General features: G+C 44.1%; 1 protein-coding gene across 1 annotated transcript; it reads right to left on the bottom strand.

The window, feature by feature from the left end:
* Positions 1-564: 564 nt before the first annotated feature.
* Positions 565-7,691, bottom strand: CRYBA1 (crystallin beta A1). Its single transcript, XM_027518986.1, has 6 exons — positions 7,513-7,691; positions 5,856-5,920; positions 4,731-4,849; positions 3,246-3,387; positions 1,314-1,456; positions 565-854 (listed from the first exon to the last, which is right to left on the bottom strand). Exons 1-6 carry the CDS (start codon positions 7,541-7,543, stop codon positions 707-709), a joined length of 648 nt encoding a protein of 215 aa, XP_027374787.1. The 5' UTR covers positions 7,544-7,691; the 3' UTR covers positions 565-706.
* Between the last annotated feature and the right edge of the window lie 3,884 nt (positions 7,692-11,575).

Genomic DNA, 11,575 nt, shown 5'->3' with positions numbered 1-11,575 from the left:
GCACTAAGGTAAGATTGTGACATTGGTAATATTTTTTAAATGGGTCAAATGTACAAATAATTTAAGGCTTAAATATAGCATAGTCATAAGTTCCTAATCAGGTTATTAAGGTGCTTAGAATTTGCATATGTATGGAAAAATCACCTCTGTGAGAACAGCTATGCTGTGTTTTGTCATGACACTGAGCCTTATGTTCTTACAGTTGAAATAAGCCGAAATTGAGCTAAACAGTGTGACAATTTGAGAAGCTTCCTAAGTTTGTTTAGCAGTGATCTGTCACAGGTGAAAAAATAGCAGTGCTAACATCAGTGTTAGAATGGGAGTAAGGAGAGAAAGAGAAAAGATGCAAAAACAATTACCAAAAGTGTGTCTGTCACTGTATAGACTGATAGATGTGGGTTATATGCTGTAATGTTTTTTGAAATAGAGGATCATCGTCCTTGGTGTGGTAATGACTTACTTGCAAGGACACCAAAGGGAACTTGGGGTTTTATGGAAGCTTGTCTTTAAAGATTCTTAGCCATGTAAATGTGATTTCTATAAAGCATTCAGTCTACAAAGTTGTTGGGGTTTTTTTTTTAATGACATTTATTGTGGATTTCAGCAGCTAACATTTGGAAGCAATATCAGCAGAACATATATTTTATTCTAGATTGTTTAGGAAGGTCTCATGCTTGAGGAATTCTTACTTGGAGCTTTTAATCCACTACTGTTGGATACGGCGAATGGATTGAATCTGGGAAGTCTGGGCATGAGAACCCCACTCTCTCCAGTGTTTGTAGTCTCCTCCATGATGGTCACATTCCAAGATATACTGATAGCCACGGTACCCAGGATACTGGTAGCAAACCCAGCTGGAAAACCCAGAGGATATCAAGTTATTAAAACTAGTTAGAGACCTGGTAAACATCCCCCAAACCTGAGCCTCTGGTTTCCCTAACACAATAGTATGGAATGCTTTTAGGCTTAAAAATTAATAGCAATCCTAAATATTATCAGGCAGCATGTATGAACAGGTGCCTACAACCAGCTGGAAGTTGTGGAAAAGGGGTATGAGAGTAGTCAACGTAAGTCCTTCGGTAGTGAAATGTTTGGGGGAGAAAAAACTGAGGTTAATGATAGTGGTACCAAAAACTTGAGATTCAGAGTTCTAATAGCTAGAATGTGACGGTCATACCAATGGGACATCAATGTGTGAATTCAGATAATACACGACCATTGATACATTAATAGTACCATTGATACATTAATATTCATAAGGTTTACAACTGCAAGAGTTTGAAATGTGCTCCAACCCTGTTTTTTGCACTTACGCTCCACATTGTATCTTCATGGAGCCAACTTCGTTGTTGGGCCAACCCATGGCTTGCAAGGAGGGGTAGTCATCACAGATTTCCCATTGGCGTCCAATGAAATTTTCTTTCTCAAAAATTGTAATCTTAGACTCCTTATGATTCTGTAATACAGAAGTTTTTTTTCAGTTTAGCACCAGTGTTGAGGCTTGTCATAATTCTTTACCACATTTGTCAAACTCAAAATGCCCCTGGTTTACAGAAGAAAGTGCATGTAAAAATACTTCATGCAATACAGAGATTTTAAAAACTACCCGTAATCCTGTATAATCCAGTTTAATACTATGACATTAAAAATGTACAAAAAAAAAAAAGTACAAATAACTGGTATCGTTTGGAACCACAAGAGACCAGTGAAAGAGAATATGACAGCAGGAAAAAAATAGTTGAGACAGCCGACCAAGGATTAATACTAATGTGGAAAAGGTTCTACAAGTTGAGAGGAAAAGTAAGTCTGTGTGTGTGTTGGGGGTGGGGTGGGTACACGCACACAGCATTGGAAAAAACGTGTCTGGTAGGGGACATGAGGACTACACACAGCATTGAAAAGGCAGAGACTGACCTTTATGAAGTTCAGAAACAGGCAAAATTAGCCCTAGTGATAGTGGAAAGGAGCAGTTGGAGAGGGACACCAGGTAATTTTATGAGGCAATGGAATTGTATATCTGATCAGGGTATTAGGTGGGTATGGATATTTTTCAAAACTCATATAAGAATATACAGTTAGAATTTGTGTATTTTACTATGTGTAAAGTATACATTTGAGGGGGGCAGAGGTCGGGAGTTAAAATGAAAACACGTCCAGATAGGGAAATACTTTTTAGTTCTAGAGCTGTTTAGCATCTCCACTGCTTGGATTTTGGTAGGACTTTAAGATGAGATCGTTAACTAAAATCATGAGAAAAATCACATGATACAGATGAGTATTTGAAAAGGTTTCAGCCCAGCCTTATTCCCAATATAGGGATCATTTTTCAGCACACCCCTGAAGATCACCCTGCTTGTGCTTGAGTTCTCCACAGAGGAGAAGCGTCCCATTCTGATGCATAATTGAGTAATGCTTAGTGTATGACTTCCCTGGTGGCTCAGACCGTAAAGCGTCTGCCTACAATGCGGGAGACCCGGGTTCAATCCCTGGGTTGGGAACATCTGGAGAAAGAAATGGCAACCCACTCCAGTATTCTTGCCTGGAAAATCCCATGGATGGAGCAGCCTGGTAGACTACAGTCCATGGGGTCGCAAAGAGTCGGACACGACTGAGCGACTTCACTTTAGTGTTAGAAACAAAGTTACGAATCAAAGATAAGAGGTACTGGAAGTCTTGCCTATTTCTTCAGTCATCCCACATACTAAAGGGTTACTTCACCTTTTCCCTGTTTCTAGGTAAAATAGTATATAGATTGAAATTTAACTGTTCAAGGATTTACTACATGCCAAGTGCTCTAATTATCCTACTGCACTTTTGAAGATCTGAAATCTGCTTCCTGCCACCTCTAAGAAGGCCCTTGGTTGTTTAGTCGCTAAGTTGTATCCAGCTCTTTGTGACTCCATGGACTGTAGCCCACCAGGCTCCTCTGTCCATGGGATTTTCCCAGGCAGGAACCCTGGAATGGGCTGCCATTTCCTTCTCCAGAGGATCTTCCCAACACAGGGCCTGCGTTGACAGGCGAATTCTTTACTGACTGAGCCCCCAGGAAGGCCCACCCTTTTGGCTTAATGAAAATATCTAGGAGAGAAAAAAATAAAATGGCAGACTTGTGTTTTTCTCTTTATACTTTTATCTTCTTCCTACCACATTTCAGCATGACCAACTGATGGGAAATAAGTCAGTCCATATGCACCCTCTCTTATCCATCCCCCACACGCACAGAAATGAAAATCTCAAGGACTCACAGCTGAACAGATGGGGCGGAAGGACATGAGGCGCTCAATGTGATAGGCATTACTCCCGCTCCAGGCATCCCAGCGAGGGTACTCTCCTCTCTCCAGGACAAACTGTTGCCCACAGAAGCTGGTATGCTCATAACCAACCCAGCTGCCAAAGACAAGTAATGGTGTTTGTTCATGGTGTCCAGAGCTTACATGGCCGCAGGGAGAAAGCATCTTTGTTTTAGATGGTAACAGTGGGTGAAATAGCCAGTTCCGACAGAGCCATACAAAGTCATACATTTATCACAAGAGGTGGGGAATGAGCTGGCAGCTGCACCGTGTGGGTTTGTAAATATATTTGTTTTGGGATTGTCTACTGAAGAGGTCTACTTCACTGGCTTGAGTAATGAGTACTGGCAATGTCATTCTGAAATTATATTTCTTTTCTCCTCAAGGTGCTATATTCTCTACTTAGAGCTCCAGGTTCAAGATCTAGTGACTAGGGCATTCAGTTCAGTTCAGTCACTCGGTCGTGTCCATCTCTTTGTGACCCCAGACTATGGCATTGGCTCCAGCCAAACCTATTGGCTTCTTTCTAAGGAAGCAAAGAGATGAATAAGCAGCATATGGATGACTTAAATCTCTTGTTTCCTTATCACTTCATGGGTTCTTTCTCCTGCAGACCTCTATATGCCTGGTTTATTTATTTTGCCTTATTTATTAAAACAGCTCAAATTGACCTTTTTCAACTAGGTCTTAGTTACTGATGACACCTTAAAGTATTTCACTTTGAGGGTTGAAGAGCTCTAAGTTGGGGGTGAGCAACTTGTAGAAGCCTATCTACATACACAGCCAGTTCTGCCTAGACCTAGCCTTTGTGTTTTCAGGCGCAGTGAAATGTTTTCAGATGATCAAGGACTCAACTAACCTGCCAAGAGCAGGAAAACAAAGCAAGAGAGGGTCTTCCTTGCCAAGGAAACTAATCACCACCAAGAAACTCCTGAAAGACTAGCTAGAAACTAATATGACTCTCTGGAGTTGAGTTCCTTTGTATATAGAGAAATTAGCTCACAGTGTCTGCTCTGGGACATGTAGAAAGGGAGTTAGCTGTGAAGAGGCTGTAGCTTGATAGTTTCGTCTCTATTTTATGTAGGCAAGAAAAACTCAAGGGGCCTGTGGCTTGTTTTGAGAGAACCCCAGGCAGAAGCCTATGGGCTCCAGAAGCACAGAACTGGTAATGTTCACTCCCTCACTCCATGATGTGTATTTCTTTAATCTCCCCCAGATCCAATTCCAAGCCATGAAGAATCTCATGTTCCTTCTAGCTTTGAGTTACTGAATTGCACATGTAAAATTTTTTTTGAGATTACTTAGGTATGGATGCTTCTCTCCCAGAAATGATTAGAGTCTGGGGGAAGATCTTTCTTCTCTGATCTCCCATCTTTATGGTTCCATGTATGAAGGGATCAGAAATAGGAGGCCTGAGATTCTGCTGAGGTTGATACTCACGCGCCACATTCCACCTTGAGAGACCGGACGTTGTCAAAATTGCGCTCAGAGACATTTGGGCAGGAGCTGGTGAATTCCATTCTCTTGCCCTGGAAGTTCTCCTGGTCATAGATGGTAATCTGAAATGGGATTAAATGGGAGAATAGAGCTAGAATGTGGTCCATCAGGAAGAACAGAGGCCCAGGCCAACATCTTAACCCATGTCTGACCCAGTGTTTTTCATCACTAGCTGTAGCCCAGGAGGCCTGATGAGGTCTCTTCCAGTGTAGACAGGGTAAGAAGGGGTTTGAAGTAATATCACTGGTTGGAATTGTTCACAGGCCCATAGGGATGAGGTGTGGGGCCAGGTTTCTGATAGTAATCGTCTGCTGGGCATGATAGCTGGCCCTGTGGACGTAACCAAGGATTTGTGGACTCATTCCAACATGCTTTCTGCATAAGTGTGGCCCAAAAGCCAGGATTCTGGAAGCTCCAAGGGCTCCCTCTGAATTAACTTTTAGCTTATTCAGCCATACCTGCTATAGAAACCTAATGTGTAAAGCGAGAGTTGTGATAAACCCCTATCATACCCTGAACTAGAAATTGACTCTTGAACCTGGCTAGAGGACAGCTCCCAAAACTGTGAACCAGACTTAGAGTTGATCCACTGAGGAGGTTAAGGGTGCTGAGGGAAACAGTGGCTGAGGATCAGCCACTTCAAGCAGTGGTTACAGTCAGCCTCAAGTTGGGGTCAGAAGGAGACCATGATCCAATCATTGATTTGGGATCCGATGGCAAGTCTCTCCTCATTTCTGGGCCCTCAGTTTCTCCACATCATAATCCACTTGGGCTGCTCTATTTTAAGATAACTTTAGCAGGAGGAGAGTTGACCTAGAAAACTAGATAACATCTCCCACCCAACAAGGGTTTCCAGGATCATCCTTCTGTCCAAATGGGAGCATCCTGAGAGAGCCTTCCTGAGACAGCATCTAGACTTTGGCTGGACCCTTCCTTTACAAACTGATGTTTTACTGGCTGGTCACTGTCCCATGGAAAAGCATAGCTCTGGGTCCTACTCTGAGGTTGTATCACACCCCCTGCCCTGATGGATTCCTCAATTTTTCCACGTGATGGAGACGGGCTTACCTTCCATGGCCCCACAGACCCCGGCATGGGGTTAGTTTGAGCCATCTTGGTGGTTGGAAGGGATTCTGGAAGACAGAACACACACCAGTGTCATGGCCTCTGGGGTGAGGGATGAGGGGCACGAGTGAAAGTAAAAGAGGCTTGAAGTCCAATAAACAGACTTTGGTGCAGACTCTGCCTCTCACTAGCTGAGCCTCAGTCGTTTTGCATCAGTAAAACTTCAATGTGCAGAGGTATTATAAGGATGAGAAGCAATGATGCAGATAAAGCACTGCACAGATACTAGGACCACTTAATAAACATGGCTCTCACTCACTTGCCTGCCTCCAGGCACCCGCTATAGCCTTGCCTCATTCTCACATACCCCAATATAAACCCTTTGGCAACCACCTGGTCCAGACCCCTCATATCACCAAGGCGTGGTCTCACTCTTATCTGGCTCTGCCTAGCCCTCATACTGACCAGCTGTCCACGGCCATGCTCCCATCCCCTCCCTGCCTCTCTGTCTTCTAGACCTACCCAGCCTCGATCTTGCTTCCCGAGACTTTGCTGCTTTCCCCAGCCTATGGCAACTTGCTTTCTTTCCTCCTTCCCAGCACTCATCACAGCACTGATCCGTGTTCCTATTGAATATGTCCTGGGTGAACATCTCAGGAGCAGGGACTGGGTCTCCAGAGTGATTGATGGAGGACCACACTGAACCCATGTTGGGATGGTGAGGGTTGGAGGAGTGGGACAGGTGGCACTGAAAGACTTATTGAAGGAAAGTGAGGAAGAAAAGAGGATGATAATAATAGCTAACACTTAACCATGGCTCAGGGTTTCCCTGGTGGCTCAGATGGTAAAGAATCCATGTGCCATGCAGGAGACTTGGGTTTGGTCTCTGGGTCGGGAAGATCCCCTGGAGAAGGGAATGGTTACCACTCCAGTATTCTTGCCTGGAAAATTCCATGGCCAGAGGAGCCCGGTGGGCTATAGTCCTTGGGGTCCCAAAGAGTTGGACACGACTGAGCAACTAACACACACACAACCATGGCTCACTCTGTGCCAGGTCTTATTCTTTATGTGTTACCTGCCTGAATACATTTAATCTTCACAATGAACCTATGAGTAAGCCCTGTCATTATCCCCATTTTACAGATGAGGATATTGAGGCTCATAGAGGCAAGGTAGACAGAAAAGATGATAGGAAGAGTAAAGGAAGGAAGGACAGTGAGGAGGGGACAAGGAGAGAGGGAAGAAAGGCAGACACATATGCATCAATTTTCTTAATTCAAAACAGCCATTCATGGCTTTTCCCTCTGACTGGTATTGGCCCAGAGACGAATGCATGTAAACTCTGTGATGTATCTTTCCATTCTGAACCTCTGAACAAGCATTTTCTACCTCTGCCCCCTCCCCAATTTCCCTCTGTGCCTTAGAAGCCTATCATTTCTGGGGCTCCCAAGTCCCCTCCCAGCCATGGTGGCTAGGGCAGTGGTTATGGTCATGTAAGTGACTCCTTTGGGGTGGCAAGAGAAGTCTGCTTCCCCCCAGAGTTCCCCAATCTTCTCCAGCCATCCTGAGAGGCTCTGACCACAAGGCAGGAAGATGGGGCCCCAGTCCTGGGCAGGGGGAGGAAAGGAAAGGCCAGAGCACCCCTTGGGGCCTTACTCACCCAGCTCCTGCTGCACAGTCTGGGTCTCCATCTGGTGCCGCTTCCTCGGTGGCTCCTGCTTTTTATAGCCCCGCGGCCAGCGGCCTCTGGCCCTGTCAGCACTCTGCTTTCCCTTGGCTTTTGTTCCCCCTGATCCCGGAGCTTTGGTGGCTCAGCCTGCTGGGCGGGCATCCCCCAGGGCTTTGTTTAAACCTGGGATACAGAAATCCAGGGAGGCCCCGCTGCTATGGGCCAGGCTGTCAGTGCGGGCCCTGCTGCCGTGGACTTGCTCTCAGAGCAGATGGGATGTGAGGACAGGTCTGCATGAGTTCTTGTCCTCCGCTCTTCTCCAGGTTCCTCTCGCCACCCCAGGACCTTCCTAAGACCTCGTGTCATATCAACACATCAAAATGCACCTCCCTTCCCATATGGGGTATACATTTGTTGTCGATGTTTAAAAATTAAGGATTATGACGATTCTGAACTCTATTTTTTAACAAGTGGTTCACAAAAAAAAAAAAAAAAGAAAATAGCTCACTGTGTGCTCAGAAATCTTTATTATGTCATATTTATATGTATTGGGTTGAAAAAAAATTTTGAGTTTTTCCATAAGATGGTACAGAAAAACCCAGATGAAGCTTTTGCCCAACCCAATATAACTATGTAAGAGTTGAATTCAATTATGTAGTCACCTAGTAGACATGAAGTTCCCTATAGCTGTGCTATATTAATATTTATTCATTTTGATTTTGCAATTTTCTTTTTAAAATTTGGAGCCAAAAAGTATTTTTTTTTTTTTTGGTGTTTGTTTTAATATTGATATACTGGTTTCGGCCCTTAGCAGTCTCTCAAACCCAAGATACACTAACAGGTAAAATGATTGCTCCCTGGAAGTTCAGGGCTCCTGGTGAGAGTAGTGTGGGGTAATTGGAGGGCCTGCCCAGAAGGAGGGGAGGGTGTCTTGTTCAGGCCTCGTAGCTGCTGTGAGGAGCAGGAAGATGCCGTGGGTGAGGAGAGCTCTGAGCCTGGCGGATGTGAGTTCCAATCCTAAACCCCCTGGGTGGGTGACCAGGCAAGTCATTCAGCCTTCTTTCAACACCGCCCCCCTCCTTCCAAAAAAAGGAGACTATCTGCCTGACACATTGTACGCTTATTATTACGTATCACCCTACTCTCTTTCTGGTGATGGATACTATAAAAAATCTCAGCAGCTTGCAAAGAGGAAGGAACTCTTCCTAGTAAAGTTCTCTTAATCCCTCTGTGAATCTCTCCAACCTGTGACTTGGGTTTGTCTGACCCGTCTTTTCTCAGAACCAAAAATCCATTTGCAGATTTAACAGAACATTCCCAGTGGACAGGTCTGACACTAACACAATGTGCCACCCTAGGATGTTTCTGCCGCGTGACTAACTGGTGGCATCTGGATCAGTGGCTGGCAAAGGACAGAGTGGCCTTGAGTATCGTAGCAGGTACTGGCTGGCTGGTGGCTGTGCAAGGGCTCAAGGTACCAGCTGTTCATGGCTGGAGGTTCTTCCTCAACTTCCCTTTGCTTCCTCCTCAGAGTTGAGGATCTTAGGGAAACACTTACTTGTTCATTCATTCATTCATTCTTTTTTTCTTTCCTTAACCCCTGGACTGGCTTAGGTACCCCCATCAAGTGCTCTCATGGCACCCTGTACTTACTGATTATTGCATGGGTTTCAATAATCAATTATTCAAGAACTCAACAGGGGCTTGAATTGTGTGGGATTATTGCACGCTTGGAAACTGCTGTAGAAACCAGAAATACTGGGCTGCAAGGACAGAAACGAGACACAACTTGGGGCTTGGATATAGGATAAAACCTTTCATAGTATACTTTTCTGTATTTTTCAAGTTTTGAACAATGTGGACATATTTTCTATAGAAACAAGGCTATTTTTGAAAACAAAGAAACTGATTGCTTAATTATCTGCTTCTTCCTCTACACACCATCCTTTATGAGGGTAAGAGCTCTGTCTTGTTCACTGTTGCATCTTCAGCCTTGAACAAAAGTCTTGGCTCAATAAATATGTTCTGAATAAATGAATGAATGAATGACATCCAATGACAGGGTTATGTGACTCTGCAGGCAGAGATGAAACTGACATACAGTCCTTACCAGTTCTAGCCACAACTGACATGCTTGTGTTGTCCTTGTGCTTCATATACTCTCAGCATCTCCATTTGGGAGCTTTACACCCTATTGAAGTGTTAGAACCATAAAGAAAGACGATGCTGTGAAAGTGCTGCACTCAATATGCCAGCAAATTTGGAAAACACAGCAGTGGCCACAGGACTGGAAAAGGTCAGTTTTCATTCCAATCCCAAAGAAAGGCAATGCCAAAGAATGCTCAAACTACTGCACAATTGCACTCATCTTACATGCTAGTAAAGTAATGCTTAAAATTCTCCAAGACAGGCTTCAGCAATACGTGAACCGTGAACTTCCAGATGTTCAAGCTGGTTTTAGAAAAGGCAGAGGAACCAGAGATCAAATTGCCAACATTCGCTGGATCATGGAAAAAGCAAGAGAGTTCCAGAAAAACATCTATTTCTGCTTTATTGACTATGCCAAAGCCTTTGAACTGTGTGGATCACAATAAACTGTGGAAAATTCTGAAAGAGATGGGAATACCAGACCACCTGACCTGCCTCTTGAGAAACCTATATGCAGGTCAGGAAGCAACAGTTAAAACTGGACATAGAACAATAGACTGGTTCCAAATAGGAAAAGGAGTACGTCAAGGCTGTATAGTGTCACCCTGCTTATTTAACTTATAAGCAGAGTACATCATGAGAAATGCAGGGCTGGAGGAAGCACAAGCTGGAATCAAGATTGCCAGGAAAAATATCAATAACCTCAGATATGCAGATGACACCACCCTTATGGCAGAAAGTGAAGAAGAGCCTCTTGATGAAAGTGAAAGAGGAGAGTGAAAAAGTTAGCTTAAAGTTCAACATTTCAGAAAACTAAGATCATGGCATCCAGTCCCATCACTTCATGGCAAATAGATGGGGAAACAGTGGAAACAGTATCAGACTTTATTTTTTTGGCTCCAAAATTACCGCAGATGGTGATTGCAGTCATGAAATTAAAAGACACTCCTTGGAAGGAAAGTTATGACCAACCTAGATAGCGTATTCAAAAGCAGAGACATTACTTTGCCAACAAAGGTCCGTCTAGTCAAGGCTATGGTTTTTCCAGTGGTCATGTATGGATGTGAGAGTTAGACTATAAAGAAAGCTGAGTGCAGAAGAATTGATGCTTTTAAACTGTGGTGTTGGAGAAGATTCTTGAGAGTCCCTTAGACTGCAAGGAGATCCAACCAGTCCATCCTAAAGGAGATCAGTCCTTGGTGTTCATTGGAAGGACTGATGTTGAAGCTGAAACTCCAATACTTTGGCCACCTGATGCGAAGAGCTGACTCGTTTGAAAAGACCCTGATGCTGGGAAAGATTGAGGGCAGGAGGAGAAAGGGACGACAGAGGATGAGATGGCTGGATGGCATCACTGACTTGATGGACGTGGGTTTGGGTGGACTCCGGGAGTTGGTGATGGACAGGGAGGCCTGGCGTGCTGCAGTTCATGGGGTCTCAAAGAATCAGACACGACTGAGCAAATGAACTGAACTGAACACCCTATTGAAGTGTTAGAACCATGAAGACTGATGGAATCAATTTTTTTTAGCCAGTTTTTAATTTTTGAAGAAAAATGGAGCATTTACGTTTGATTGAAAAGTCCAAATACATGAACAAAAATATTGTGAGGGGGATGATGAGGGTCACTGTGCAAACAATTTACAAATATCCATCCAATTTTCCTAGAGTTATAAGTATCCCCAGCCTGTCCTCTATCCGTTTTCCTCAATTATCCTAAGTTCAAGGAAGCCAGAGAAGGATCACCCACCTCCAGGGCTACCACCATACTTTGCAAATAACATCTGAATATGGTTTTTAACCAAATTCTATAGGATACCCCCTCTGACATTGTCTGAAGCTGCTGCTTCCCTAGCCCTCTGATGGTTATGGCCTCCAAGCTCCAATTACCTCCGCCATCTCCTTC

Source organism: Bos indicus x Bos taurus, chromosome 19, assembly GCF_003369695.1.
Source record: "Bos indicus x Bos taurus breed Angus x Brahman F1 hybrid chromosome 19, Bos_hybrid_MaternalHap_v2.0, whole genome shotgun sequence".
NCBI classification, from domain to species: domain Eukaryota; kingdom Metazoa; phylum Chordata; class Mammalia; order Artiodactyla; family Bovidae; genus Bos; species Bos indicus x Bos taurus.
This window is presented reverse-complemented; position numbering and strand designations above follow the sequence as displayed.

Coding starts and splice junctions, on each gene's coding strand:
- CRYBA1 (XM_027518986.1), bottom strand. CDS start 7,543: ATGGAGACCCAGACTGTGCAGCAGGAGCTGG. Junction 1,457..3,245: donor TCCGCCCCATCTGTTCAGCT/GTGAGTCCTTGA, acceptor TCTGTATTACAG/AATCATAAGGAGTCTAAGAT. Junction 855..1,313: donor ATGAAGATACAATGTGGAGC/GTAAGTGCAAAA, acceptor TGGGTTTTCCAG/CTGGGTTTGCTACCAGTATC.